We start from the raw sequence: 26,024 nt of genomic DNA on the forward strand, positions 1-26,024 counted from the left end.
CATAATACACACACCTAAATAAATTTTTATAGTAGAACATATATATACACATTTTACAGACTAAAATATTTTAGAAAAATCTCATAAACTGAAATTAAAAAAAAAATTCAAATATAAGATTAGAATGACTTTACCTGCCAATATTTCTGAAACAATTCAATCTTGCTTCTGTGTTTTTGCCAGGCCTTGGAGTATAAAATCCTCTTTTTCCAGGTTGGTAAAACAAAGGGGCGTTGTCGTCACCATCATCTGTATCATCTAAATCCATATCTACTACACTTCGACTAGAACCATGACGCTTTCGGTTTTCCTAATAACAGAGTATCAGAGATCAAGTCCCAAGATTTTATTTATGTTTTAGTATATGTGTATACAAGAGAATGATTATTATTGAAAAATACCATTATAACCCTCTTTAAAATTAGTAATAATCCAGGTACCCACTCCAAAAAAAAATGAACAGTAATATTTTTAACATTACCCAAGATTGATATTTAATAAAGCATACAAACTGGTTCTCTTAAATCACTTAAATGTAAAGTTCGATAAGTAAAGCAAGTTTCATATTTAAATGTAAATAAACTTTAATTCATTCTTTCAGAATTGTGATATACAAAGCTTGTGCCTGTTAATTTCTCTGTCCATTTAAGTAAAATCACTCAATGAAACTCTGGTAGCTTCTTTTACGTTGATTCCTTAAATTTATTTTCCCTTGATAGAATTCTGGATTGACAATTTTAAAGGCACTGTAAGGATGATGCAGCAACTGTCTTCTGGCCTTCTGATGAAAAATCCACTGCCTTGCACATTACTGTTTCTATATAAGGCACTATTATTTTCCTATTAGTTTCACAGCAGCTTGATTATCCCTAGTCAGAGTTTTCTCTCAGTTTATCCTGTTTAGGGTTCACTGACCTCCTTGAATCTGCAAATAAATATGTCGTGCACCAAATTTGGGAAGGTTTCAGCTACTATTTCTTCAAATATTTTCCTGTAGCAATCTCATTCTCCTCTTCTGGGCACTCCAATGACATTAATGTTTAACATGGTCCAACAGGTCTCTGAAAACTGTTGTTTGAGATCTTTTCTCTTTCTATTCTTCAAAATGGATAGTTTCGATCTTCAAACTGACTGATACTTTTCTATATCATCTTCGTTCTGCTACTAATCTATTCAGTGAACTTTTTAATTTTCATAACTACTTTCTATAATTTTCCCTTGGTTCTCTTTTTCTATTCCACTGTTGTGAATATTTACCTTTCCATTCATTTGCTTATCTTACAGAACATGAAATAAAGTTTTTGATAATTCCAACAAGTGGGGTCACCTCAAGATTACCATCACTTGGCTCTTTTCCCAGGAGAATTGGTGAGTCTCTGCTGGTTCTTTGTATGTTGAATAATTTTGGAGTGTATCCTGGACATTTTTTTTTACTAAGTTATAAAACTCTGGGTCTTGTTGAAATGATATGGAGAATGCTAAATTTTTTGGCCTTGGTAGTTAATAACCTGGTTAGGTTCAGACTGGAAGTATCTTCTGTGTGCGGTGGTCCCAGTGTCTGCCTCTTCGTGACCCCATGGACTATGGCACTCCAGACCCCTCTGTCCTCCACTATCTCCTGAAGTTTGCTCAGATTCATGTCCACTGAGTGTGATGCCATCCAACCATCTCAACCTCTGTCACCCTGCTTCTCCTCCTGCCCTCAATCCTTCCCAGCATCCAGGTCTTTTCCAATGAGGTGGCATCAGGTGGCCAAAGTACTGGAGCTTCAATAACAGTCCTTCCAATGAGTAGTCAGTGCTTCCATTACCAAAAGCCTTTTAATTCTACTATGGGTCTGTTCTGCATATGCACCGTGTGGCATAGTCTGGTAGTATAGTTTATTTCTTAAAGCATGTGCTATCTTCCAGTTAAGACAGAGCAATGGGGATCAGCTTTACACTCCTGCCTGAAATAATGCCCCAACAGTTGTTTTTCACGTTTTGACTTCCCTCCAATCTGTGTGCTGCTGTTTATTTTTCAGAATTCTCAAGCAGTTCCTTTCTTAATTTTTTCAAGAGTTATCAGTTAAAGAGATATGATTATCACTGGCCCTGAAGTTCTTAGGGAGCTTACAAATTGAAATACAGCATGCACTTAACAGACAAGAAAGAATACTAGAGTGGGTAGCCATTCCCTTCTCCTGTGGATCTTCCTGATGCAGGGATTGAACCTGGGTCTCCTGCACTGCAGGTGGATTCTTTACCATCTGAGCTACCAGGGAAGCCCACAAAACATCCCTTACCTGTACTTTTTCTGAAGAGTCTAATAATCCAAGATCCAGGATACTATCGGCTCCATTTTCCCTAAAAACAAACAATATTCCAGATAACTGAAATTTCTAGAATTTAGTGTAGAGAAAACCATATACATTTAAATTTTTAAGACTTTATCAATATATTTAAGTTTTGAAGTGAATAAGTATCTAGGACACTTTACTAGTCTTAAAGCAGTTCTAGGAGCAGAAATGTCAATAATATACACAAAGATACTACATGTATGATCCAAGACAATGAACTAAAGGCTATCCGATTTAAGACAAAGTAAATGCAGTCTTCATAGGGGGACTGAAATTTGAGCTCAGGGAAAACACGGTAGAATAACAGGAAAAAGTTCAGAAGGCAACCACAATAGGAATCAAATGTTCCAGTGTATTTAATTGTTCTAGAATACTAACAAATTCACTGTTCAATCCATAAAGGTAGGCGAAAGCAGTCAATATTATATATTCTTGTATTCAACAGAAAATACTACTAAAATAGCAACCCTTACATATATTTACAAATGTCTTTCCCCTCCCCCAAAAAAAGGCACATTATTTGCAACTTTTTATATAATGGGGTAAGCTATACTCATATCAGATCAGTCCCTCAGTCGTGTCCGACTCTTTGTGACCCCGTGAATCGCAGCACGCCAGGCCTCCCTGTCCATCACCAACTCCCGGAGTTCACTCAGACTCACGTCCACAGAGTCAGTGATGCCATCCAGCCATCTCATCCTCTGTCGTCCCCTTCTCCTCCTGCCCCCAATCCCTCCCAGCATCACAGTCTTTTCCAGTGAGTCAACTCTTCTCATGAGGTGGCCAAAGTACTGGAGTTTCAGCTTTAGCATCATTCCTTCCAAAGAAATCCCAGAACTGATCTCCTTCAGAATGGACTGGGTGGATCTCCTTGCAGTCCAAGGGACTCTCAAGAGTCTTCTCCAACACCACAGTTCAAAAGCATCAATTCTTCGGCGCTCAGCCTTCTTCACAGTCCAACTCTCACATCCATACATGACCACAGGAAAAACCATAGCCTTGACTAGATGAACCTTTGTTGGCAAAGTAATGTCTCTGCTTTTGAATATGCTATCTAGGTTGGTCATAACTTTCCTTCCAAGGAGTAAGCGTCTTTTAATTTCATGGCTGCAGTCACCATCTGCAGTGATTTTGGAGCCCAGAAAAATAAAGTCTGACACTGTTTCCCCATCTATTTCCCATGAAGTGGTGGGACCGGATGCCATGATCTTCATTTTCTGAATGCTGAGCTTTAAGCCAACTTTTTCACTCTCCACTTTCACTTTCATCAAGAGGCTTTGAGTTCCTCTTCACTTTCTGCCATAAGGGTGGTGTCATCTGCATATCTGAGGTTATTGATATTTCTCCTGGCAATCTTGATTCCAGCTTGTGTTTCTTCTAGTCCAGCGTTTCTCATGATGTACTCTGCATATAAGTTAAATAAACAGGGTGACAATATACAGCCTTGACGAACTCCTTTTCCTATTTGGAACCAGTCTGTTGTTCCATGTTCAGTTCTAACTGTTGCTTCCTGACCTGCATACAAATTTCTCAAGAGGCAGATCAGGTGGTCTGGTATTCCCATCTCTTTCAGAATTGTCCACAATTTATTGTGATCCACACAGTCAAAGGCTTTGGCATAGTCAATAAAGCAGAAATAGATGTTTTTCTGGAACTCTCTTGCTTTTTCCATGATCCAGCGGATGTTGGCAATTTGATCTCTGGTTCCTCTGCCTTTTCTAAAACCAGCTTGAACATCAGGAAGTTCACGGTTCACATATTGCTGAAGCCTGGCTTGGAGAATTTTGAGCATTACTTTACTAGCGTGTGAGATGAGTGCACTTGTGCAGTAGGGTGTGAGCATTCTTTGGCATTGGAATGAAAACTGACCTTTTCCAGTCCTGTGGCCACTGCCGAGTTTTCCAAATTTGCTGGCATATTGAGTGTAGCACTTTCACAGCATCATCTTTCAGGATCTGGAATAGCTCAACTGGAATTCCATCACCTCCACTAGCTTTGTTCGTAGTGATGCTTTCTAAGGCCCACTTGACTTCACATTCCAGGATGTCTGGCTCTAGGTCAGTGTTCACACCATTGTGATTATCTGGGTCGTGAAGATCTTTTTTGTACAGTTCTTCTGTGTATTCTTGCCATCTCTTCTTAGTATCTTCTGCTTCTGTTAGGTCCATACCATTTCTGTCCTTTATCAAGCTCATCTTTGCATGAAATGTTCCTTTGGTATCTCTGATTTTCTTGAAGAGATCCCTAGTCCCTCCCATTCTGTTGTTTTCCTCTATTTCTTTGTATTGATCACTGAAGAAGGCTTTCTTATCTCTTCTTGCTATTCTTTGGAACTCTGCATTCAGATGTTTGTATCTTTCCTTCTCTCCTTTGCTTTTCGCTTCTCTTCTTTTCACAGCTATTTGTAAGGCCTCCCCAGACAGCCATTTTGCTTTTTTGCATTTCTTTTCCATGGGGATGGTCTTGATCCCTGTCTCCTGTACAATGTCACGAACCTCATTCCATAGTTCATCAGGCACTCTATCTATCAGATCTAGGCCCTTAAATCTATTTCTCACTTCCACTGTATAATCATAAAGGATTTGATTTAGGTCATACCTGAATGGTCTAGTGGTTTTCCCTACTTTCTTCAATTTCAGTCTGAATTTGGCAATAAGGAGTTCATGGTCTGAGCCACAGTCAGCTCCTGGTCCTGTTTTTGCTGACTGTATAGAGCTTCTCCATCTTTGGCTGCAAAGAATATAATCAATCTGATTTCGGTGTTGACCATCTGGTGATGTCCATGTATAGAGTCTTCTCTTGTGTTGTTGGAAGAGGGTGTTTGTTATGACCAGTGCATTTTCTTGGCAAAACTCTATTAGTCTTTGCCCTGCTTCATTCTGTATTCCAAGGCCAAATTTGCCTGTTACTCCAGGTGTTTCTTGACTTCCTACTTTTGCATTCCAGTCCCCTATAATGAAAAGGACATCTTTTTTGGGTGTTAGTTCTAAAAGATCTTGTAGGTCTTCATAGAACCGTTCAACTTCAGCTTCTTCAGCGTTACTGGTTGGGGCATAGACTTGGATTACTGTGATACTGAATGGTTTGCCCTGGAAACGAACAGAGATCATTCTGTCGTTTTTGAGATTGCATCCAAGTACTGCATTTTGGACTCTTTTGTTGACCATGATGGCCACTCCATTTCTTCTGAGGGATTCCTGCCCGCAGTAGTAGATATAATGGTCATCTGAGTTAAATTCACCCATTCCAGTCCATTTCAGTTCGCTGATTCCTAGAATGTCGACATTCACTCTTGCCATCTCTTGTTTGACCACTTCCTATTTGCCTTGATTCACGGACCTGACATTCCAGGTTCCTATGCAATATTGCTCTTTACAGCATCAGACCTTGCTTCTATCACCAGTCACATCCACAGCTGGGTATTGTTTTTTCTTTGGCTTCATCCCCTCATTCTTTCTGGAGTTATTTCTCCACTGATCTCCAGTAGCATATTGGGCACCTGCTGACCTGTGGAGTTTCTCTTTCAGTATCCTATCATTTTGCCTTTTCATACTGTTCATGGGGTTCTCAAGGCAAGAATACTGAAGTGGTTTGCCATTCCCTTCTCCGGTGGACCACATTCTGTCAAATCTCTCCACCATGACCTGCCCGTCTTGGGTTGTCCCACGGGCATGGCTTAGTTTCACTGAGTTAGACAAGGCTGTGGTATACTAGTGTTGCTGTATCCAGAAATGAGGAAGAGGAATGAAAATGTAGTACACAAAAGTCAAGAAATGAAAAATAGTTAACAGCAAAGAAAAGAAACTTCTAGCAATTAGTCTTTGGCTTGGACCATTCAAAGGCTCTGAGATAGGTAAATAGCTAGAATAAATTAAACGGCTGTTTACTTCAGGATTTAGCCAACGCACTTATCCATTTCTAGGACCATATCTAACCTTCAAGTTCCTCATTCAATATCATGACTAGGAGGGAAAAAAAAAAAACACCACATCTTCATTTAAAATAAAACTTCAAAGCCTCAAACTGGATATTAGAGTAGCCCCAGGATAGAAGGGCACAGATTAAATGTATCTTCTTGTCACTTTAACCTGTCACTTGGGGAAAAGAACGGTAAGTAATTTAAATTAGGTATTTTTAAGTTTTATATTAAAACAAATATATTGCACAATAAAAGCAAACATTTGCATGATTTCCAAGATAAATCAGGATGCCTAAAAGAAATTTCTTATTTACTACAAAGACTCAAGGATTACACCCAATTCTTTGAGGTATCTGGCCTTTGCCATTAGAGGTATTCAGGTGGAGAACGAGATGTACTTCTTATAAGTTAATTTATAAATAAGGTTCATAAAATTTATCCTCAAACCTAAAGTAACTGCTAAAATTCAGCCCTTCTAGTACCATGTGAAACTTGGCTGTCTCACTCAGATTTTTAAGCCATCTCCTAAAATTAAAACCATTCAAGTCTTGCACTATTTAATATAGATGATAAGATATGCGAACACCTGTATCCTAAAAATAAAGTAGCTAATGTTTTTTAAACTAAAATGTCTTCCCAAATGTGCATATTACCGTCCATGTGCAATAATGAGTTCCATGGCTTCATCTACTCTTGCTCTCAGAGAATCTTCACTTGCTAGAAGCAGCAGCAGCTGAGCTGGGGATAACTCCAACAGCATGCCAGTGATTTTACTTGCAAATGCCTGTAAATGACAAACAAATGTTACTTGCCTCTACTCTCTGAAACCTGTCTAAATTAGCAATGTTTTATCAAGGGGGGAAAAAAAAGGAAGAAAATATAAGAAACTTGGATAACAAACTGAAAAATTTCCGAAATATTTTCTAATTGGAATCTATGAAGAAGAGAAAGGGAGGAGACATTAATTTTCCTGATAAGGAAATTAATTATTAATTAACCTGATAAAGGACATCTATGAAAAAGGCCACAGCTAACATGATACTTGATGATGAGAATTGTAATGTTTCTTCCCATTTGACATTGTACTGCAAGTTCCAGTTAGTACAAAAAGGCAAGTAAAGAAAATAAAAGTAATCCAGATTGGAAAGAAGAAGTAAAACTCCTTTTTTACAGACAACAGATTCTCCATGTAGAAAACAATGACAGAATCTACAAAGAAGTCACTAGAACTAACAACACATGAGTTTATTTTATGAGATGAGAAGCCTAATTATAGAAAACTTTGGTAAGGAATAAGTAGTCTATGCATTAGCAGTCTTATTAAAGCTAGTTTAATATTTATTTGTTGACAAGCCTTTTTAAAAGACTTCTGATATTCATGAGTAAACATAAAAATACTCAAGGTCATTTTTTTCCCCTTCTTCATCAGAGGCCTGGAAACATTTTTTTTTTCATTTAGTGTCGGAAAAAAGAGAGGGAAGAAGTGAAGGAAGGAGAAGCAGAAAGAAAAAAGATGCCTATACTTAAGGCTAAGGATTTACTGAAATATAACTTATTTATTGTTTTATTATTCTTTTGCTCTAGTATGTACATGTAGTTATGTACAAAGACAAAAACAAAAGCTAGGTTATGTTTCATATTATATGAAAGAAACCCCTGACAGAACATTCAAAATAAAACCTTCCTGTCATATTTATGGAGTGACATTGTTCAACATGTTCCAGCTACAAGCTGATAACAAAGTTAGCTTTAAAAAGCAACAGTAATTTGTACAAATAAATACAATGCACAGACAATTCCTTAGCACAAAAGGAAATTATTAGGTAGAATGTTAACCTGGCAAATGTAGCAAAATAAACATCAAGCTATATACAATTATTCTCCAGTAAATGTTGCTTCTTTCCCTCCTAAGCTTCCTTTTTTGGCAGTCTTCAAATCACAGTAGCTGACAACTTCTTAAGATATCAGCCTTAATTCAAAACCTAAAATGGCACAGTCAGTTAAGAGGTAGCCAAGCACGCCATACGTACTGGTTGCATTGCTTGTACACGGGGGTAAAGTCTCTCTCCGAGCGCCTGACGATGTGCCGGCAGAGGGTCAGGGTCATCACTAGGATTTCCTTCAGAGGCTGGTCTGAAGGGCCTAGTGTCGATGGAAAGCTGTCTTCTAAAATCCCTGAAAGATGAACAAGGCTATGATGACTTCATTTCCCTTGTCTGCAAAATGGAAAATATCACTGCGACAAAGTGGGAAACCAGAGCATATAGTTAGCTCCAGTTATGGTACCAGGGTGGAAGAATGCCTAAAAAGAATGATGCTTGGAAAATAAAATTTATCTAGATTTTGCCACTTGTAAATCTGTAAGTCTGCAATGCATGTATTAATTTGATTTTAAGGGAACAGGACCTTTAAATACCAGAAGTCAAGAGCCCACCCATATTTCCTGGAAATTTTAAGACAAAAGTAAAATGCCACTCATTCTAACATGTGAAAAACTGAACGTTTTAAATAATACAATTGCCACAAGTTAAAATTTTTAAAACAAATTTAGGAACTTGGATGATAAATAAAAAGCCAATGTAATTTCAACTGCCCCTGGGTTTTTAAAGCAGAACATATTAGTTAACAGTTGGTTAGACTATTTTAGTTACAATGCATCACTTATCCAATTATTAACTTTCATTTTCTAAAAGTTCACAACTGAGACTCTTATTTTCAGGCCTAGCTCCAATTCATCCAAAACGATGGTACTCAATAAAAGATACAAAATCACCTCACCTATCCCGATCTCTCCGAGAACCTGCTCGCAAGCCGCTACTCCTCCTCATTTCCCTTTCTCTCTCTCTTTCCCGATCCCTCTCTCCTCTGTTCCTTAATCTCTGCATTAAACCTGGAAAAAAGTGAAATACACTTTGTTTAGATGAAGGTAAATGCAACTACTTTAAATGTTAAAAGTCAATGTGAGGAAATGAGACAACACAGTAAGAACATGACAACTGAAGATCATTCTCCTTAGCATCTGTGTCAGTGCCTTTCTGTTATTCTCCCTATGGTTTTGAGTGTTGGGAGTGATTCTGTAGAATGAATTTATCTCCTTGTCATGTCAGAGCTGTGAAATAAAATGTAGCAACCAGGACTATGTTAGTTTCAACATAAACAATGCTGATATTTCTTACATATTTGAGTATCTTCTCTATTCTTAGTTTTGGGCATTAAAAGCATTTAAAGACACTCAGCTATTACTCTTTTTAAAACCTTAAGCGTAAACCAGGGTATGGTTTCCTAATGACTGTGCAGAAAAATGATTTCTGAAATGTCATGACTTCCTAGGTCTCCTCATTCACATTTTACAATTTTTTAAAAAACTGTAAGACTATAAAAAGTCAAATGGTTAAACTAATAATGAAAGGCTGGGGTATGCCCCCCATCTTTTCATCCTTAATTCTTTCCAGAGCTCATTCAGCTTCTATGGTGCAGTTTACAGAACCACAGTAAGATACAGCTATAGCCTAGGTATTAAAAAAACACAGGATTCTGTTAGTTAACTGAGACTGACAATTTCCTTACATGAATCCCGAGTTTCAACCTTTTGTAGTTTTCACATTTTAAAATACACTATCATAATCTTGAAAATCAGGTGAGAATCCTAACCCCAAAGTGGTGATCATTCAGGAGGTAGAACTTGCACCAGGATGTTAACATAGAAAACCTTATTACCAAAAAACAAAGTCTTGTTCAATTAAACAGTGAAGTTAGTGACATAGCCAATTTACCTTTGGTTGCAAAATCCACCTCACTGGAGACTGGTAGAAACTGCAAATCATACTTTAAAAAGCACTGTTCTAGGTAACAGCATTTTCTTCTCAATATCTGTACTAATTGGGAAATCCTGCAGTTTGCTCTTTGAATTTTTATATTGCCTTAAACCTCCCATTTCCCAAACATTAAAATTGAGATGAAAAACTCAATCGTACAATCATAACCATTTATGAAAATGAATGTGGCAGTAAAAGAGCCAACTGGTAAACTGGTAAACAATTAGAGTAGTTTTAACAAGGTTAAGTAATTGATCTACAATAAAAGAGTATAAAAGTATAAATACAAACTTCTCCAACTAAACATACATATAACCATGATCATCGTTTTAATCAAACAAGGAAAGAATTTTTATGAGCTTGTTACCTCTAGAGTACTTACTTGTATGAGTGCCTTTGTTGGCATTTTGAATACAGTCTAAATTTGGCAGTTTTTCATTTGACAAAAAAGCTTGTGCAATGGCTGTATAAAAGCTTCGTGCTACGCCACTGCCCTCTCCTGGTTCATCCTTAAATGTGACTTTTACTCTGTGTACAGCCATAGGTGTGGTAGCACATCTTCGACCAAAGTGATTGTTAAGTTGCCTCATGGTCTGCTGAATAAGAAGATCTCTATCCCGATCGACCTATTGAAATGCAACAAAAAGCAGTAAATTCAGTGCTGGAAACCACCTTGACATTTTTCTGTGTAAAATCTGAAACTAATTTTTGCTTTTCCTTGACAGTTGAAATAGCTATGAAGTATCTGGGTTCTCAAGAGCTTATATATTCCAAATCACACAAGAATATCTTACATTAAATCAAGATAATGGAATTTAACTCAATTAGAACATTTTCTTAAAAGATCTACCAGAACACAGCAATTCATCCAGTTTGGGGATATAGCAAGATAAATTGCAAATAGATCAAAGTGTGAAATTTTTTTCATAGCAAATCCTTAAAAAAAGATAGGATATTCCTTGGCTATAGAATACCATAGCAAAGTAAAAGAAAAATGACAAACTGGGAAAAATATTTGCACCTTCTATTACCAACAAAGATTCATGAATAGTGTATATGTATCACTTAGCGCTTCTAGAAAAAAAAAAAAAAAACTTGAGGAAAAAACAATAGGAAAAGTGGGCAAAATATGCCAACATACATAACAGTTCCCAGAAAAAGAAGCAGCCACAGTACATGAAATCTATGTAACAATGTTTAACTTTGATCAAAATAAGAGAAATACAAATTAAAATTATACTGCCAATCAGATTGGCAAAAATCTAAAATCTGACGACAAACTGCTGGCAAGACTTTGAAGAATCAGGCACTCTTGTATTGATGCAGAAAGTGCACAAATACACAGACATTATGTAGGAGCATTTGCCAATATTTGACAAAATTATATATACACATGCCCTCTAACCCATATCTAGGATTCTATCTCAAAGACACGCGAGCCAAATAGAGGAACACACATAAAGCAATTCATCACACCACTATTTGTAACAGCAAAAGGCTGAAACAAGTCCAAATGTCTATCAACAGGACACCGGTTGGAAAAAAAACTGATAAAGCCATAAAATGTGGTACTAAGACTACTAGGTAGTTAGAAAACAGAGAGCAGAACAGAACATTTCTCTCTCTATAGCCACGATTTTCTCTCTAGGATATACTGTTAATTGGAAAAATCAAGATGGAGTAAAATGTGTAACATTTCACTTGGGGTGTAATGCTCGCGGTGGGGAGTAAGGGACAGAGATGAACACATATACATGATTATATTTTTTAAAGGTGGGAGGGAAATAAGCTGGGGGTAGGGGATCAAAAAACAAACAAAAAATCCCAAAAGGGGGCAGGGGGAACCCAAAGTAAAGAGATAGAAATGTAAACTAGATTTCTCTGAATATAAACTTCTTCTACAGAGTTCACTTTGCAACTGTAGATATTTTACATTATGAAACAAAACAAAATTAAAAAAAAAAAAAAGGACAGCAATCCCTAAAAAATGAAGGCAAAATGAACCAAGACCGTAACTATGTGGAGATATGATGGTAGGTACCAAAACCACACAAAAGAAATCATCTCAAGTGACTTTAAAACAATGTAATTTGACTACAAATCTTCAACTGGAAATGCTCTAAGAACAAAAACTGCAAGTATCTTAACTCTATTTTCAATAATCGTTTTGTTAGCAGTAGTGTTGACATTACGATTCTAAGACTGCTATATGCATGCTGTGGGATAAAAGCAAATGAGTAATTTTAGCGGTGTTGCTGGAAAGCTGGATATTATCAGTTCAGAAGAAAGGAAGAATAAAGGGTGAAAACAAAACTTGTATTTCTAAATCTTAAATATGAAATGGGAGTATCAGTGTGAACACATGGTATAATTTTCTTATTTTTTTAAAGAAGCATTTCCTAGTTCTATCCACTAAAAGGCCTGGAAACAATGACCAACCCTATTGGCAGTGAACAATTTAAAGCCCAGATTATAATCTCAAAATACAATTTCCTGTTAAAAGGAATGGCTGATTTAAAGACTGTGACAGAAAATACCAGAAAATGAGATACATCAAATAGTAGGGAAGATATCAAAGACTGGATGGACTCTCACTACAGTGAGAGTCTCACTTTCTCAGCTAAAGAAAACACTGTTTGAGCATCAATGAAACACATCAACAGTTTAAATCTGTGTATTCACGATACTTAAACAAACCCACTGTTCCTCATTACATGATAATGGGAAACCAACTGCCAGAGATACCCACTACTCTAAATTCGGTGACTACCATTCATTTTCTTTAAATTTTTAATTACATAGTATGCATCTACTATTTTTGTTTTCAAACTTTATATAAATACTACATGTATAGTATTGAATAGTATACTATATGTATAAGAAACTCTAAATACCTTTACCTCTAGTGATAAATCTCTTGACTGCTGATTTCTCAGTTTTTCCATTTCTCTACGGAATTTTGATTCTTTTACTTCAAAACCACCCAATTCAGTTAGGATCTTTAAAAAGAAAAGGAAAAAAAAAAACACAAAATGAAAAAAACCCATAAATGTATGACAGAACTATTCTCTGAATATGTACTTATCAGGCAGAATAGAATGTAAAGTGTTTAAAATACATACTGATCCAGGTTCTGCTCCAACATCTTCCATGAACACCCGGCCAAATAGTTCTAAAGAAAGGCGCCAACGTCCTAGCAGCATATCATGGGAAATTACCATTCCCATGAAACTACACTGTGGCCTGTGAGAAATTTAAGGGGAGAGGAAGAGCAATTTAGCCAGCTCTTAAAAATTTCCTGGTTTTTGGTCAATAACAGTAACTTACTTGGTCTTTTAATACTCTGAGATCTTAATTTATAACCACATACTATCTAATGGTGAATTTTCCTGTAACTACTTGTTCCTTGCAGAACTTCTCATTTTTACTCTATTATTCCTTTTGTCCTTTATGTAAGGATACATCCCCAGGCTGCCTCCTATCTTCATCTTTAATTTACCTCCTCTCTTTAAAGTCCAGTGTCCATCTCCACTGGGTGATTCCCAGACCCCTTTAGTTCAAACTTTCACAATGGACCAGAATTTCATTGCGTGAAGTATATCCACTTCGATTACACTTAACTCATACTCAAAATTAGTAAAACTGAGCATGACCTCTTCACTGCAATGACACTGCCTCCTAATTTCCTTCAAAAGTACTGCCTACTTTTCCGTTGCACAGACTTCAACAAATTTTATTCTTCCCTTGGTTCTTCCAAAGTGATCAAGCCCTTCATGAGTTTCTTTTCTTACCCCATGGTTTCCTTTTCATCCCCAAAGACAATATTCTACTTCAGTCCCTTTTTCACCATTAGCCAGAATGAGTAATAGCTTCTCTCTCTACCTCTAATTCTTCTCTCCTTCAGTCTATCTGCTTCTACACTTTCTAACCATCTCAGTTCAAATCATACTGTCTCTAGGAAGCTGGGGCCATCTCAGTCCATAATTCTTGTTTTTTATGGTTGTAGATTGCTAGACTGTGTATATATGATGTACATAGTTTCCTAAACTAGCTCAACTCCTCCTAAGCAAAAAAAAAAACAAACAAACAAAAAAAAACCTGACATTACATAACCAAAAAACCAAAGAGCACAAAACAGTTACTAAACAGATCATTAGGTGATAAGCCATACCGAGTCACACTATATACTAGGGCAAATTTTTACTGGGAAAGCAAAGAACCTACCCTCTTACAAGAGAATTACTAAATGTGAACTTGGTAAAGGAGTGAAACTAAGCAAATGTGAAGGTCATAAATCTAGAAACTCCTTTTTTCACACGCCATCCTCTCCCCTCAACCACCACATCTGAGCTCCTGCTAACAAGTATGTAACTGGCAATTTGATGTGGATATATAAGTGTGTAACTGACAATTTGATGTGGATATATACTTAAACTCAGCACTGAACATTAAAAACAGAGTTAGAATTTCTTCAATAAACAGAAAATCAGAACGTCAATCAGTGACAAAACAGTCACACCCCCTCCCCCAAAATCCAGAAAACTTAATATTTTAAATATCTGATTATAAACTAGGGAAACAAAAATAATAACATTTCATCCTATTATTTATATACAAATGAAATACATAGATTATAAATTTCCTAAAGAAAAACTCTTATAAAAATTATAGTAGCCATAAAGGAATAGCACAGAAAAACTGCCTTCACTTAACAAATACCTGAAAGATGTGAGAGGTGGCCCTTCACTCTCAGTCAGCCCTATTTCTGCCAGTAAACTGCTTTTCAACTGTGCCGCGAGGTCATGAGCAGATGGGCCTGGCTTTGAACTCTCAGCTTCCTCTGGCACCACAGTCTGTTCTTCTCCTTCCTTTTTTTGACGATTTTGCATGTTCATTACATTTTTCAAATTGGCAGCGTAAGACATTTTAGTTGGAAGAACCTATGAATTTTTACATTTAAATGTTAGATATTAAGAACAAATTGACTATAATGTCCTTTTCAACTTACTAATATTCAACAGAAATCACATGGAAGTTCAATAATCCCTTTCTGGTACTTCTAGTTAGGAAGATGCAACCTATTTCTTGTCTGATTCCCACAGCTGAGCACCAATTCCATGCATTTACCACAGCAGCCTTAGAGAACTTTAAAAGGCATCTTTATAACATTTATGGTTACTTAAGCGTCTTAATGTACATCAAATCCTCTCTTGTCACTTACATAATGAAGAAAATTCCATTCAATTCCATTCTTCTATATGCCTGCTCTTAAACATATTATTACTTTTTCACTGGAGAAACAGGACAGTATAATTTCAGGCTCAAAACTAGATCTGTCACTTCACTTGTTGTCTAACAATAGACATCTCCACATGAAATTCTTGTAACCTTTCTTTGCCTTACCCATAAAATCAGGATAATAATGTTTTCTACCCAACATGGTTATAAAGACTAATTGAGACAGTGCCCAGGAGATAGAATTTTTCAACAAATATTAAGTATCATTATTAATATTATTTATTCCCATTCTAGATTCAAAAAGAAAAGTTACAAGTCAATATATATGCTCATATGTGCAAAAATTTAAATATTCAGTAGCATTACAACAAACGACCCTGAAATAGGTGAAGCACATAATGAAACCACCATTTTATAGGTGCATTAGCCTGACATACAGCAAGCCTCAAAGCAGACTAATAATACTGTTGAATTCATAAGGAAAGAATTTCTGATACTTCTATTCGGGTAAATACAATATTCTGAATTAATGCATTTCCAAAAAACTGAATGCCTGGATAAGTGTTCAGCTTACAAGTATCATACTGCAATGATTTTTTACTATCTTACCTCAAGGCAGTTTCTATCCACTGTAACCTCCATTAAGCATTTCCCACTGCTGGCAGATGAAGAATAAAGACCCTGACTTGGGCGGCCAAAAAGATCCTCCTTTCTAGCATTTGGCTGGAATTTTAACAAAAATACTACAGTTACACTGAACACTTAAATAAGCTCAACTGAAAAGAAACTTTAAGGTAGTTCCTTTAAATCACCTGCAACAGATGTGGCTGATCAGCCAAAGGGATGGCTTCAGCCAGAGGCACTTCAAATGGATTTGGGGGTATACACCCAAGGAACGTCATGGAGTCGGAGCGTCGGAAAAACGGATGGCTTTGGCCAGTTTCTGCGGGAAGAGAGTCATCATCCTTATCATTCAAAGTAGCACCTAAACATGAAGAGATAAAATGTGTTTTTTTTAGAAAATTACCTATTGCGGAAGGGTAAAAGAATCTTCATCTGCTCAATCCAAAAATCCTACTATCTCTTGATAAAATTTTAAATGTCACTCAAAAACAACAGTCTAAAATTGTGTTAATATTTTAAAGTGGTAATTCAAAATACTGGTTTTAAATGGTTACAGTGATAAAATTTAAGTGTATTTCAATATAATAAAAACTTGCAAAAAATATTAGCAGTAACAAATACTGTTCCATTTTGCATTGGGTGGATACCTGCCACATCTACCTCTTAGCTCCCTGGAGATTCAGACTTGAATACAGCCAATTTCCTGAGCATATTCAGGATCTGGCGCACTGATGACTACAAAAGGAGGAGAAAATAAGGAGCTAAAATTTAAGCATTTGCTTACTTCTAAGTTCTGCTTCCTCTATAAGCAGATAAAAAGAGAAATGTCTGGGCAACTCAAGTAACCCAACAGAAAATCAGCCCACAAACACCAACTCCCACTAAAGGAATAAAACTTTTGTCAGTGCTTACAGTATGCTGTGAAAATAACAGTGAGCTATGGCTGGGTTCTCAAAAAGCAGAAATTAAAGGAAAGCTGTCTTTCCCAGGGTTGAATAAAGTAATAAAGTACAAGGTGATATTAAATAACAGGTAAGTGGGCCGCACTAGAAAAATATTTTAATTCTACTTGAAATAATATCAGAAAACTATGAAAGTGCAGAAGATCCCAAAATTTCTCAAATTGGGGATATTTTCTCTCTTTTAATTGCATTAACTGTTAAGTTCCAATGAAATTTATGAGTTCCATTTTCTTGACACACTCTATTTTGCAGCAATATTAACAAAAGTTCTGCTAAAATTCTATTTAAATGCATGTATTACCAACACACGTAAAAGCAAACATAAACGATGCAAAGGAGAGATACAAAATCAAAACAGAAAAAATATCAATTATTAAAAAGTTCATTAATTCTTATTTATGAAGTAATTAATGCAAGAACGTATAAGGAAAAATGGACAGAAAATGCAAGAAACGGGACACAGAGAAGAAAAGAGAAATTCCCACCCAGACAGAAAATAATGAAGTTAAAAAGCTTGAAGGGGAAATACTGAGGCAGCCATTTCTTGAAGTAGGTTAGCAGATTTTCTGTACACTAACTTTGATTGGTGTCATCATCATTTTCATGTTCTGAATCTTCATTATCAATACCAAGTTCCAAGAGTTCTCGTGTCCTTAAAAAGACAAGTGCGTCATTTTACATGAAGTATTTCATGCTGTATGAACAGGAGCAAAGATGATATAAAAATACTGAAGAGGTCAGTTTAGTACCTAACCAATTTTGATTAGTGTGATAAAAGTTTCAGATTCTAGGGATGGCAGACTGATCAGCCAAATGTACTACAGTTACAAAATAGGCTCAAAAGAAGCAAAAGGCTAATCGCATCAAGAAATAGTCCTTACACAAACTCAGAAACATGATAAACAAATCGGGACAAACTATCTCAAACATAAAGCCTAAATGGATTCTTAGGTTTCGTAATTTAAGTGAGGAGTGGCTACAGAGAAAGGCTGGATGGACTCAAGCTAACCTGCCTACATGAAATATTCCTGTACTATTTCTCCCTACTCCAAAAATCAGACAGTGTACTAATAAAGATCACACTGATCAAGTATTTCTTATATCAATTTCACAGCAGGTATGAATACCTTTTGCGTTCCAGTTGAGGTGTATCCAATGTTGTCTGCTGATTCATCGCTTTAATCCAATATATAAGTGCTTGAAAAACATATGCCACATGCTTCAGTGAGCAAACATCCAAAACTGGAAGAACATCAGAATGCTCATCATTATGAGACCTCATTAAAGACAGAGCGTAATTGAGGAAGTCGCCTCGAGCAGACATCATTCCCTGACGGGCACTAAGCAATGTGGCACGTCTACAGGGATAAAAAAAATACACAATGTTTACAAAAAGAACACAAATATCAAATTTACCACTGTTATAAACATCCAAAATCAGGAACTGAGACTATCCATAAATAAAAGCTCATTACGCCTGGGCTATACTTTAGAAGTAGAATCATGGAGTATTATTTACAGTACTGTACATTTATAAAGGAAAGAAATTCCCACGTCCTTTGGATTGCCAGAAGGTATTCCTTCCCTAGATACAATGGTTCTCAAACTTGTGTCCACCAAAATCACTTGGAAGGGTTGTAAAATCAGCTTGCTGGACCCAGCCCTTAGCGTCAGAAGAATGGGGTGGGACCAAAAATTTGTATTTTTAACAAGCTCTTAGGTGATCCTGATACTGCTCTTCTGGGAACCACACTTTGAGAACCACTGCCAAAAATGACACCAAAAGTAAAAGAAAATGAAGAGCACTAGCCTTTACCCAAATTAAAAAACATATGTCCTTCAGAGAACACCTCAAGAAAGTGAAAAGACAACCCACAGAACAGGACACAGTTTCTGCACATCCTGTATCTGATAAGGAACTTGTATCCAGAATATATAAAGAACTCATAAAATTGAATAACAGCTTGGATTATAACTTGTTTTGTTTCAACTACACAACAATTTAAAAGAAGTAACACAAGGCATGTATTTCCTCCTTTACAACAGAGTGGGGTCTCATATAACGGCAATCAGAAAACTCTCAATTTCTAGGCTAGAAGGTTTCTGTCGAAACAGACAAAGAATTTCATACCGTCTGCCTTCAAGGGTTCGTAAACTAGCCTCTTCTCGTGCGGTCATCCTTTCTCTTCGAGCTGAGTTCTGAGAAGCATGGAGAGGGTGATTGGGATGTCCTGGATCACCAGCAGATGCTAATGCAGAACCATAACGTAATTGAGCTTCAGTAGAATCCATAATACTGACCATCCAGTTCCAAGTGGGAATAAGCTTTTCTTCTACATAGTTCTACAAAGACCAAACTAAAACAGTTAAAACTACCCAGATAAAGTTAAATTTGATAGAGTTATATGATATAGACATTTAAGTACTTGTAACATTCACTCCCATCATACTGGAATTCTCAAAACAGATGGCCAAAAATATATTTGAATGAGTAATTTTTCAGTGGTTGGTTTCATACCTGTAAATTTACTGCATCTTGGTAAGTCAGCTTCACAGCTGCTGGAATCTGAGAGTAAACTAGGTGATTATACTTAGGAATAAGGCCCATCAAGTCCGAGATTTGTCTGATGACAATGCTATACGCCCTGGCTAAACTGCTTGCAGATGTTAAGTAGCTGCTGGCGTTGCTAGCTTCCAAAGCAGCTGCTGCAGCGGCAGCGCTCGTGCTGATGGTACCGCTCCGCCGTAGGTTGGAAGGATCGATATAAATCAAACCCGCTGAACTTGCTATCAGGAAAGAAAAGACAACCACAATAAATTAATGTCACGTGCTAACAGTTTCTCTAACACTGTACATACGTGAAGTAAAAGGTCAATTACATTAGTAAATATGGTAAATGAGCATTTCCTTTAAGCCACGCTAATTTGGGGAGGGGAATGATGAAGGTAAGAATTATTAATATTGTAATGTTCTCAACTAGGGCAATTCTGCCACTGCCTCCCTATGCAGACATGGGCAGTGCTGCAGACATTTTTGGTTGTCACAACTGGGGAGAGTGCACTCCTGGCATCTAATGAGTACAGGTCAAGAATGCTTCTAAACACCCTATAGGGCATGATCATAAATTAATTATTCAGCCCAAGGCAGCAATGGTGCAGAGACTGAGAAACCCTGCTATGAGCAATAAGTCATTAATTCTGTATTTGAACTCAGCAAAACAAAGAAAAATTATTATGAAATTATTTAATTTGTTCTTTAGAGGAAAATGTGTAATTTTTAAACCTATTTAAGCACTCTCAGGAACACCAAGTTTACAGACTTGCCTGCTGGAGTGGATGTGCTAGAAGGCGCTGTGCTAGCTGCCCGCTGGTGCTGGGTGTTGCGGACGGCCCACTGCATGGACCGAGGAGCTTGGGCAGCACCACTGGCATGTGAGCTATTTGTGGTCCTCTCCAACGGCTCATCAAGCATAAATGTCTCTTGTTCTATGTCGTCACTCTGACTACTGCTGCTATCAGAATCACTTGAGTCATTTGATTGCGAGTCATCTTCAGAAAAGAAGGCAGGAACACTGCTTGCACCTAAATTTTTAATTTTTAAACCAAAACCACTGTGAGTTTGTTTGTATTTAAAATTACAGTGTACCCCTCATTTAGGAAAATATATTAAACAGAATGCCAGACTATGTCCAATATTTCACAAAACCCATCATTGAAATATTCTGGAACTCTTCAATGAACCTTAAAATTAATTCATTATTTAAAAATCAGAAAAATGAAACAGAAAAAAGAAAAAAAAGAGTCACTGAAATAATAATCTTCTTCACTAATATCTCTAGAGAAACAACGTTTTAAAAAAAGGGTTAGCCACCTTTGGGAATATCGTACTGAGCACAGTTTAACCAATTCTTCACACACAACCTTAGTATAAGCAAGAAAACTGCTAGAAGGTAACATACCTGCTTCTGAGCCAGCAGTTGCTGCAGTGACAACACTTCTACGCCCACTAGCATTATCTTGGTTGCTATGGTTACTTTCACTGTCACTTTCTGTTTCAGCTGCTGCTAACAAGTCCAGCTCCATGTCGCTCCCTAGCAAATATATTTAAATAACAAGAAAATAAGGTACAAACTCACTATCGATCAAGACAGGCTGATAAGACAGAATACTGTAAGGGTGGGAAGGGAGGGGAGCGGGGCAGAGAGAACTGGTAATACTAGAGTATGCATAACTGCCCACTTAGCAGAAGAATGACCAGGTAAATCATGGTACTCAGTGAACACAGACACAAAATTTGGCCTGCACAGCCTTAGGTAAAAAATATTAGGCAGGAGGACTTCAACAAGTGGACAGAGCTCAGGGTTAGGGCCACTGCTCAATTTTCATCAATTTTACATATTGGGATTCCAAGAGGGGAAGAAGGCTAATAAACATGTGTATCCTTTGTATTTCACTGTATATACACACACGTCATAACATACTAAGTTATGAATTTTCAACATGTGTAGTTTACTGCATGTCAATTAAACCTCAATAAAGGTGATCCCCAGAAGTCTATCCCATGGCTATTAAGAAGAATGATGACTATGTAGTAAAAGGGCCTACATGAAAAATCAAAGTAAAAAATTTACACATAATATGAACGACACACACGGGAATGGGGCAGTACAGGGGAGGACTGAAAGTAAAAACACAGCTGTTAGCGTCTGGGTGGGATTATGGGTTGTCTTCCCTTTCTCCAATTTTCAAATGTTATGTTGGTTATGATTATTTTGATTTTCAAAAGACTTTTAAGAAAATAGAAAGTGTAAACCAAATGGTAAATGGAGAGATGATAAATTATTTTATACATGTAAACATATAAAAGTCTATACATTGGGTTGGCCAAAAAGCTTGCTTGGGTTTTCATAAGATGTGGAAAAGCCCAAGTGAACTTTTTGGCTAATCCAGTATTTATATTTATGTATGTAAAATTCTGACAGATACTACAGAATCCCCTGGCAGAAGTATGCTGAACATTTCACTATACATCAAGTACTATTTCCTCTGTATTAATATCTCTTTAAAGGCACCCGGTTTTCTCATACTGAATAATTTTGCCAATAACCTGCATACCGTCTTCATCATGCTCGTCGTGCTGTCCCTCTGCCTCAGCATTTTCTTCCCCATGTTCTTCCTGTTCGTCATGGTGATCCTCTTCTCCAGCCACACCCTCCACCACCTCAACCTAAATCCAGATCTTATTTGTAGACAATCAAAGTACATAATAAACCCACATCTCTACTGTATTCCCCCACAGCATTTAGTAACTAAAATACAAAGATCACTAACTACAGGGAACTGTAACACTAAGCAGTTTTGAAATTTTTCATTTGCTAGCAAAAATTTGGTATCAAAAATTATGCCAACATATCCTAAAGTTTATGATTACTATTCATACCCAGAACCCTAAAATTAGAAATAGAAAAACTGTGGGGAGTACATGTTTTTTAAACTTCGGCAATTATAAAATTTATATAATAAATACACAGCAGCCTCTCTACCTTCGAATACATTGCACAAAACTACTAAAACTTTTCTAACATTGAGAATATCTTTTCTGTGAACCCTTTAGTAGAGTTACGTTTATTTCTAATTTCTTATTAGCCAATGAAACAAGGATTATTAACATATTTTAATATGTATAACTACAAATAAGAACATATAACAGAAGTCTAAAAGGTAGAAGCATATACATGTAACAGTGGTAAGCTACCATTAATAAAACTTCTAGTGACTACTTTCCCCTTCCCTCCCAAATAAAAGCCTCTCATGTACCACAGTTAAAACAATTAAAACCACCTCTTCCACATCTGCTGAAACAATATCATCCTGTTCTTCATCTCGGCCACGAACAGGCTGTGACTGGCTGATGCGCCTCTGCTGTGGGTTCCGGATGATGTAGGATGACTGAGACTGACTGGAGCTGTAAGGAAGCAGCTTATGAGCACGCTGCGGCCACCACCCTGACAGACAGTGCAGACCTCTAGGTGTTATTCAACGTGGTTCACAACCTGCTCTTTCCAATCTGACCAAATGTTTCTTGGAAACTGACAATAATTAATCTACGGTATATCAGAAAATGTGTAGCCCCAAAGAAATCATCTGACCTGGTGACTGCAGCCATGAAATTAAAAGACGCTTACTCCTTGGAAGAAAAGTTATGACCAACCTAGATAGCATATTGAAAAGCAGAGACATTACTTTGTCAACAAAGGTCCATCTAGTCAAGGCTATGGTCTTTCCAGTGGTCATGTATGGATGTGAGAGTTGGACTATGAAGAAAGCTGAGCACCGAAGAATTGATGCTTTTGAACTGTGGTGTTGGAGAAGACTCTTGAGAGTCCCTTGGACTGCAAGGAGATCTAACCAGTCCATTCTGAAGGAGATCAGCCCTGGGATTTCTTTGGAGGCAATGATGCTAAAGCTGAAACTCCAGTACTTCGGCCACCTCATGCGAAGAGTTGACTCACTGGAAAAGACTGATGCTGGGAGGGATTGGGGGCAGGAGGAGAAGGGGACGACAGAGGATGAGATGGCTGGATGGCATCACTGACTCGATGGATGTGAGTCTCAGTGAACTCGGGGAGTTGGTGATGGACAGGGAGGCCTGGCGTGCTGCGATTCATGGGGTCGCAAAGAGTCGGACACGACTGAGGGACTGAACTGAACTGAAGATTTAACTTATAAATCTGAGAATGGTTTTTACTTTTTAGTAAGGCATTTCAAATCTGTGTTAATGCACATACTTTTTCGAGTTCTCCCCACTGAAATATTTCTACAGAGACAATGTTTCCTTTTCCATCGCTAAACCTTTCAACTTCCAAAGGCTCTGGTAGCAGCATTCACCCACTAAAGAGAGTTCCTTATTTACAAGTAACCTACTCTTTAAAAGAGACTTGACTAATATGACCTACTTTGCATCAGCTTATTAACCACTGACTTGCTGATGAGTGTGGGGAAAAAAAATAAGTTCAGAAGTACAATTATAAAATAAATCATAACAAAAGATGGGGTGGCAAAATACTGGGTTGGCCAAAAAGTTCGAATTTTCTGGCCAACCCAGTAATTTCCCTTTCTTAAAAATGTGACTCGGAAACAGCCAAGAATAGACAGATGTCTCCATTATAAAAGATGTCTAAGATGTCTCTTGTACATCTTAGAAACTTTGCAACTCAAAAGTGTGGCCTTGAGAGCAGCTGTATTGGCATGGTCCTATCTGCGAGTTCACAAGAAATACAGACTCTCAGGTCCCACCCAGACCTCCAGAATCAGCCTCTGCATTTTAATAAGATACCCAAGAGTTCTGCATGCATGTTAAAATTTGAGAAGCACTGTGATAAAAGACACCAGAACATTTTAGTTGCTAAACATTCTGACTCAGCCAACTTACAGCCTAGTTAGGTAAACTATTAAACAAATGGAAAAATGCGATTTAAGATTAATGTTGTAACTAGAATTGAATTGTTTTAGTCTTATCCTATATAACAAGGATCCCCAAACTTCAGAATTGAATGTGGGATAGTCTGAGGTGGAGCTGATGTAATAACAACAGAAATAAAGTACTTAAATTAGCCTCACTCCAGTCCATGGAAAAACTGTCTACCACAAAATCGGTCCCTGGTGCCACAAAGGTTGGGGACCACTACTATATGAGTGCACAGAATATTTTAAAATTCCATCATTCTGTTGTTATTTAGATTATATAATAACCTGCCCACCTTGCCCAAAGCTTTGGACACAGAGAAAGTTAAGAAGTCTTTTCATTCTTCAGCTTGGCCTTCTAGCAGGCTATATTTAAAGGTAAGAAAAAAAAAAAAAAAGTAATGAAGCACAGAAGCCTGAAGTAAACTTTCTTACCTGATTACTTTTTTGGTATAATAAAAAGTGCCATTCTGAACAAACAAACAAACCAAATCGCACCCCCTCATTTTATGTCTATTACTTTAGATGTACAGACATGTAGTTTTTAAAGTGCTTTTCACATGTTCCAAACAAGATAAAATCTTTACCATTTGTTAAACAAATGATCCTGTACATAACCAGAGTGCCTATGCCTCAGATTTAGTTTAGTTTTAGGTTTTAGTAACATCTGTAACGTTTGCAGAGAAATAATCAGAATGTGTTACCAGATAGAAATTTACCTGCTAGACTGATCAGATGATGGCCGTGGTGGCAGTGGTTCCACTGAAAATAACTCCTCGCTGCCTTGCATGGCATCTATGCTGGTGCTTGCCAGAGTAAAGGGGGCAGTTGGACGAGCAATACCCATTCTGACAGGAACAATCAGTGACTCTGCTACATTGCACAGTTCTTCTACTGCGTAAGGCAGCAGTGCTTGGAATACACGCTTACATTTTCCTATTGGCTGTGGAATAAAGTTGCTAGAACAAAAAGGGAAATATAGAAATCTTCTGAATCTTTTCATATACATAATTTTATCATCACAAAAAATGTGCGTAAAAAATATAAAAGCCAAAATCAAAAAGAATGCCTTACTTTTTCTTTTTAGATGAAGCCATTTCCACACTGAGAATGACAAAAACTCTTGCAACAGATCGCAAAAACCTCATTGTCACAGCAATCGCTTCTTCTCTACGTCCTGGTGTGTACTTGTTCTGGAGTTCTTTTACTAGTGTACCTAGCAGAGTATCTAAAAGCTTTAAAACCAGTAATCACTCTGTTAATGTTGAGACATCTTGTAAGATGCAGGCATTCATAAATAAAAAGTTCTAACGTGTTTTCAATATTAACATTTCATGATAAAAATATAAAAATATATTGAATCAACACAATCCCAGTGATTAACTTTGTGCCACATGCCCACTACTATGCTTGACTTATAGTGGGTCTCAAATGTCTGATTTCTTGTTTCTTGCCTTAAACTCCTACATATAACAATTAATATTTAGAAGACCAATACCTAATATGTCCAATCAAAGAAAGAATATACTTCACTCAATATATAGGATACTTAACAAAACATCAAAGTAGACTCAGATGTTTATTTTAATGAATTCATAATCCCATCCATCTCATATTGTTTTGTGACATCATGTTTCGCTTTCTCATATCATAGATAACTTCTT

The 26,024-nt window shown here is 37.0% G+C and overlaps 1 protein-coding gene across 5 annotated transcripts in view; it reads right to left on the bottom strand.

Moving 5' to 3' along the window:
- UBR5 (ubiquitin protein ligase E3 component n-recognin 5) overlaps positions 1-26,024 on the bottom strand; it is a 138,018-nt gene that overhangs the window by 9,169 nt on the left and 102,825 nt on the right. For 3 of the 5 annotated variants that reach the window (XM_025265100.3, XM_025265102.3, XM_025265098.3), the window contains exons 33-53: positions 25,435-25,595; positions 25,080-25,319; positions 22,738-22,861; positions 22,012-22,123; positions 20,856-20,987; positions 20,221-20,478; positions 19,415-19,683; positions 19,028-19,239; positions 18,024-18,254; positions 17,475-17,548; positions 16,123-16,295; positions 15,920-16,033; positions 14,792-15,012; positions 13,195-13,315; positions 12,967-13,071; positions 10,455-10,698; positions 9,036-9,147; positions 8,288-8,432; positions 6,911-7,041; positions 2,285-2,345; positions 135-310 (exon numbers count right to left, since the gene is read on the bottom strand). In XM_025265100.3, the coding sequence (XP_025120885.3) occupies positions 135-310; positions 2,285-2,345; positions 6,911-7,041; positions 8,288-8,432; positions 9,036-9,147; positions 10,455-10,698; positions 12,967-13,071; positions 13,195-13,315; positions 14,792-15,012; positions 15,920-16,033; positions 16,123-16,295; positions 17,475-17,548; positions 18,024-18,254; positions 19,028-19,239; positions 19,415-19,683; positions 20,221-20,478; positions 20,856-20,987; positions 22,012-22,123; positions 22,738-22,861; positions 25,080-25,319; positions 25,435-25,595 (3,416 nt within the window). The remainder of the gene's footprint in view (positions 1-134; positions 311-2,284; positions 2,346-6,910; positions 7,042-8,287; positions 8,433-9,035; positions 9,148-10,454; positions 10,699-12,966; positions 13,072-13,194; positions 13,316-14,791; positions 15,013-15,919; positions 16,034-16,122; positions 16,296-17,474; positions 17,549-18,023; positions 18,255-19,027; positions 19,240-19,414; positions 19,684-20,220; positions 20,479-20,855; positions 20,988-22,011; positions 22,124-22,737; positions 22,862-25,079; positions 25,320-25,434; positions 25,596-26,024) is intronic. The other 2 variants (XM_025265101.3, XM_025265099.3) reach the window with 1 other exon arrangement.

This window comes from Bubalus bubalis, chromosome 15, assembly GCF_019923935.1.
Source record: "Bubalus bubalis isolate 160015118507 breed Murrah chromosome 15, NDDB_SH_1, whole genome shotgun sequence".
Lineage (NCBI taxonomy): Eukaryota > Metazoa > Chordata > Mammalia > Artiodactyla > Bovidae > Bubalus > Bubalus bubalis.